Source organism: Filicampus tigris, chromosome 1 (assembly GCF_054856515.1).
Source record: "Filicampus tigris isolate MCC_2025a chromosome 1, RoL_Ftig_1.0, whole genome shotgun sequence".
NCBI classification, from domain to species: domain Eukaryota; kingdom Metazoa; phylum Chordata; class Actinopteri; order Syngnathiformes; family Syngnathidae; genus Filicampus; species Filicampus tigris.
Genome location: NC_141217.1, coordinates 8283664 through 8289358, shown reverse-complemented (window position 1 = coordinate 8289358; position 5695 = coordinate 8283664). Strand labels below are relative to the sequence as shown.

At 46.0% G+C, this 5695-nt stretch overlaps 1 protein-coding gene across 1 annotated transcript; it reads right to left on the bottom strand.

Moving 5' to 3' along the window:
• pim1 (Pim-1 proto-oncogene, serine/threonine kinase) lies at window positions 1–3827 on the bottom strand. Its single transcript, XM_086050170.1, has 6 exons — window positions 3391–3827; window positions 3065–3165; window positions 2920–2970; window positions 2469–2835; window positions 1469–1645; window positions 1–1378 (listed from the first exon to the last, which is right to left on the bottom strand). The coding sequence occupies exons 1-6, from the start codon at window positions 3461–3463 to the stop codon at window positions 1164–1166; spliced, it is 984 nt and encodes a 327-aa protein (XP_085906296.1). The 5' UTR covers window positions 3464–3827; the 3' UTR covers window positions 1–1163.
• Window positions 3828–5695: the final 1868 nt, after the last annotated feature.

Below are 5695 nucleotides of genomic sequence, written 5' to 3'. Positions count from 1 at the left end.
TCAGCATTGTAACAAAAATATTTAATGAACTCGTATAAAAAAATAATTTCTAACATAATTTACAATTCTAATCTGAATGGTTGAAGGAAATTAACAATCAAAGCTGCATCCAAATGAGGTTTCTCCCTTTCACATACACACAAACACAACGCATCCAACAGTTCATCAGTAGACGTTCAGTGTTCAAATACACTAACATGGAAGTGCTTTGGGAACTATTTACAAGTTATTTACAAGACGTACACAAACATGTCTGCTCTTTTATTACAAAACAAAATTCAAGCCATAATAAATATGGTCAAAAAATATTCTTGCTTTTGTCTCTTAAATAATGGTGGGCCCTTCAGTGACTGTGGAATGAAACATATGAACAGCCGTAATTCTTCTCATAAATAAAATAAATAAAATCTAGGTAAAAAGCTTGTCGCCGAAAAAATAAATACCATACTATACAATTCACGCCTCCCACCAAATGTTTAAGACCTGTGTGAGGCACTGTTTCAACATATTCTTTTCAAAATGTGAAGGAGAGCAGAGGATGATGTATTTCGGTATGGTTGACTTTGCATTGAGGAGTGGTTCGGGGTGTGGATGTGACACACGAAGGAAGGAAAGAGAAAGGCAGATGCTGTGGTTAAGAAGCGGGTGAGGTAAGTCCAGTGTTGTTGTTTGCACAGGATGCTGCCAGAGCTGTGAGGTTCGTCTGGTTGCTAATGAGATTGGATTGAGCAATCGTAGTGCTAGTAGTGGTTGTAACATAACGGCATAGGCTTCACTGATCTAGGCCCATGAGTGGAAAAAATAAGATAAAGATAAAGCCTTTACAATAGTAAAATAAAAAAAAGACAAAAAAAAAGAAAGACTATCAAGAACATTAGCCTTTTTTTTTGCATTCCAAATATTCAAGTATTTCCAGGTCTCCCCCCCACCCTCCAAACAGTCTCATAAGGCACTTTTAAGAACAAATCTGCAGCAGAATGGTTACATAACTCGCACTCTCCTGGCAACATGTGCTGTTCTGCAAGCAGAGCACGCCCTCCTACAGGCTAACAATCAGGCATCAGAGTCCTTGGAGATCGATGGTGGTCTGATATGGTCACAGGGAGTAAATCAAGTGAGGCACGAGGATGGCGAGGTTCTGAACATGCTGCTTTTCTCCACTGTCACAGCGCCACGGCCACAGAGGTCGATGTGAAGGCCGAGGGCTCGTGGCTGATGCTGTGCAACTTGATCTCTGTGTTCGACTTGTCCGTTTGCGGCGCGGGCGGCAACGCCGAAGAAGACGTGCTCTGCATCCACGGATGGTTGATGATGTCCTCAAAGGATGGCCGATCGGCCTGCCGCAAGGACAGGCACCATTTGATCAGCTGCTGGCACTCTGCAGGTGGGAGGGCAACAATTTAGTTAGTCACATTACTTTAACATGCGACAAATGACAAAAACGTTCATCGCCATGTGTGCGCCTTACCGGTGGAAATTCTCCTCCTAAAAAGGACCTGCCCTCGGAGGATCTCTTCGTCGTGTTCGAAGGGGATGTCTCCACACACCATGTCATACAGCAACACACCCAGCGACCAAACTGTGGCCGAGCGCCCCTGATAGCGGTGGTATTTGATCCATTCTGGTGGACTGTAAACTCGCGTGCCTTTAAAAAGAAAACAATCCATGAGAACCACGACAGGAATGACACTTACATAACCAATAGGTTTGCAAAATTTGGGAATTGATCAAAGTTAGAAATTTTCCATGCGGGTAAACCAGAACTAAGGTTGTCGCTTAATGAGGAACTTTAAAATAGTTGTGAAAAATATACTTCAGCATTATCCTGAATGAAATAACCAGAATTCATACAAGTGTGAAAATGATGCACCAATAAAGGTACGGGTTGTGGTTATATAAACCTAATATCTAGGTAGATCTAATATGCATGGAAGTGTACTTATGAGAAACAAATGTTAATATACATATCCAATCACGTTCCATGATATTAACCTCAATTACCAGTTAATTCCCATGGACCATTTCCAGTTTGAAATATTCCCCAAATTTCCCGATTTAAATTTACTTTTAGCTTTCCAGAAATTTGCCACCCATTTGCAACGCTAATAACTCATAAAGTCCTATCCGAAATGAAAAAGTGTGCATCGGGTTAATACTCTTTGCATGTGCGCAGGTGCCTGGTAGCGTGACAAGGCATGAGTGCGTGAGCTCAAGAGCGAGTATGTGTGGGCGGGGGAGCAGCCATGTGACTTTGTTTACAAACTTTGAGTTGTAAAAATACCCCTTTCGACCAGTCAGAGGCGCCAAAGTGCCTGCATTATTTCTGGTTTTGTAATCGAGGGCTGCTACACGTATGATTCCAATTAAAAACACCCATTTAGTAATTTAAAAATAGAATCAAATGCAATCGGGATTAGAACAGAGCAAAAATGAAAATAAAAAAGCAATTGTTATTAGTGACGCCTCACCATCAAAGTCTGTGTAAATGGTGTCCTTCAGCAGGGCTCCGGAGCCGAAGTCGATGAGCTTGATCTCTCCGGTCCGGAGGTCGATGAGGATATTCTCGTCCTTGATGTCCCGGTGCACCACGCCACAGCTGTGACAGTGACGCACGGCGTCGAGCACTTGGCGGAAGAAGCTGCGGGCCAGCTCTTCTGGCAGGGCGCCCTTCTCCGTGATGAAGTCGAACAAATCCTTGACGTTTTCGGGCCTCTCCATGACGATAATGAAGCTGTCCGCTCGCTCGAACCAGTCCAACATTTTAATGACGCCCCTGAAGCCGGTCCCGACCTTCTTTAACAGCACGATCTCCATCGGGACCCGGGAGCCGTTGGGCTAGGGAGGAAGATGGGAGGTTTGCGCGTGAATTCACGTTTTCACAAAAACGAATGAATCAGTAAATACATAGAAATCACTCACCAGCTCCCCCCACTCGGAGATGCGGTCCCTGGCGACATGTTTGACAGCCACCTGAGCCAAGCAAAATCAAGGTAAACAAACAGAGCAATTTAAAACTGATATGCACGGTATATTAATAAGACTAATATTCAATTGGAATACTAACCGGTGCTCCATCTGACGTTCTAGTGCCGGAATATACGGTGCCGAAACCCCCGCTGCCCAACACCGCCCCGACCTGGTAGAGCTTCTCGAAGGGTTCCCTCACTGCGCACACAAACACAAACATCCCCATGTTACAATCAGCCAGCCACCCAAATACCACAAAATACACCATCAAGCCTTATACGTTACAGTAGATTTGGTAACATTTGGGTTAGGGTCGTAAATAAAAGTGGCGCCCTTGAGAGCGGGCTGCCATTACTGCGCCTTGTCCTCCATGACGGCGCAAAAAAAAAAAAAAAAAAAAAGAGCGAGAGAAGGGCGTCTAACCTGGATGAACTTGGAGCTTCGCCGGCATGTCGCTGGAAATGTGGGCCAGGGAGTTGAGCTTGGAAAGCAGCATTCCTTTATTTCAAGTCGCCTCGAAAAATACAAGAACGATGTTAGTCAGTCTTGGCTTTGCTGGGTTGGAGTTAAGATCCTGTTGGCGCGGTTCTCCTGTGTCTCGTGCCCACGTCGCAGGAACAAAAATGCGTCAAGGATCCTTTCATCCGGATAGAGGGAAACCCGCTTTCGTCCCAAAAGGAAAACGAGTGGACAATGTCCTAGTGAGAGGCGACGTGTTTGCGTTCACACCAAACGCACGTTCACAGCCTCTCCGCGGTGTTTTGTAAACAAACGAGTACAAATCGGCCACATCAACAAACGGCGATCCGAGTCCGAGAATGTCTCTCAGACACCGGCTTTGGAAACAAGAGGCGGGGGGAGGACATTTATAAGGCTGTAGTAATGGGCGTTACCAACCGCACCCCGTGTCGCCCTCTTCCGCTCTGTCCTCCAATAGGACAGCGAGTTTTCCGCTCCAAACTCACGTCAATCACCCTCGTGAAAATAGAGTGAACTCCGTAACCCAGCCCGCCAGACACAGACGTGGCGGGAATCAAAACGCGCCAAAATGTGTGTGTATACGTGTGTGTGCGTGTTGGAAGGGCTTTGAATTAGGCGCTGTGGACTCACGTTGGAGAAGGAGGAGGAGAAGAGGGCCATTCAAATCCAAGTACCCCCCTGCAAGCCTCACTCAGCGGGAAACTGACGACATTTATTGTGAGGACAGAGGAGCATACATGAAACAGAAACTCACGTGCTCACAGCTGCGGTGCCTATTAAATTACATACTTCAACCATAACACTTTATCATGTTTCCCTTACACTTAGAAATGTATTTCCAACGTGTAAATAGATATCAAGATTTGTAATGTTTACGTTTCTGCTTTTAGTAGTAAAGCATCCGCATAGCATAAACATGCAGGGCTAAGTCCATCAATTGCATTCCAGCTATTCCAACCCCCTGCAGTTTACCCGATTGTTTCCACATTAAACACGGAGCTTTATTAGCTAAAGTGAAGTCCAGGACTATGGTCTTTATTTGAGTTGTCTGACAATGCCTCTCAAGCGATTTGTGCATCAAAGAGCGGGGTTGGGGCGGGGAATGAATGGACGCATTCCACTCATTCTTTCAAATTGGGTGGCCGCGTTTGTTGCCGCTCACAGGATGTGGGAAACTGGAGATAAAAAGCTTTCCATTTACTCCCATCCCCCACCACCACTCCACCCCTATCTTTGCTCCTCCCATCCGTGAGCTCCCCTTTTCCCGCGTGAAGTTATTGTTTGAAAAGCATCCCCCCACCCAACGGCCGCCTGCCCCACCCACACCCACGCAGCGTGAGAGCTCTAGTTTTGGTTTACTTTGAATGGCAAGCGTTAAACGGGTCTCGCGCATACACACACTCAGGCGCACGCGCTCGCACGTACACACGCACGCACACACTTACAAACGCATTTTTATTTGTTAGGACGATGTTAATTTTAGGGACTTCGGTGATTCAAAGCACATCCTCACTGACATACATGCTTACAGTAATGATGCATTCCAGTAAAGGGAAGTCGGATTCATCCAACTTGTATTATGCCAGTTGCGACCTCTAATGCTACGCTCACACCAAACGCGGATGATGCGTATCTGGCGACGTGTTTCATTTGGAGTCAATGTAGTTCGCGCAGGCGGGCGTGGTTGTGTGCGGGGCGCTGCGAATGATGCGTTTTGAGCGGTGGGACGCGGAGCGAAGCACAGAAAATCCGCCCATTCGCCCCATTCGTCGCGTATACAAAAATGAACCTTTTTGACATTTCGCCTCGCGGCAGCCAATCAGCGTCGGGCATACTACGTCACACACAGCCACACTGTTCACTCTGCTGCTTTTTTTTTTTTTTTTTTACAGTTCTTGAACTTTACCAAAACAGCAATATTGTTAGCATTAGCATAGTGTGTCGGCCACTTGATTGCGATGTTGAAAAATGCTGTCGTCGTCTACTACCAAGCGAAGCCCCTCCCCTCTCCGCTGTACACGAATTAGCGGCTGCAGCATTCAGATTTCAAATTTCTCGCGGTCAAACGTGAGCGAATGAGGCGAAGCGGAACACTTCATCCGCGATTGGTGTGAACGTAGCATTAAGCGTTCCGGGCAAATGTAAACAAAGATGGCTGATCGCGATAAATTGTTTTTTGTTTGATATTTTTTCAACCACTTTGCGACCTGTACCTTCCAGTTTGAGTGGCGTTCCAGTCAACTTTTCC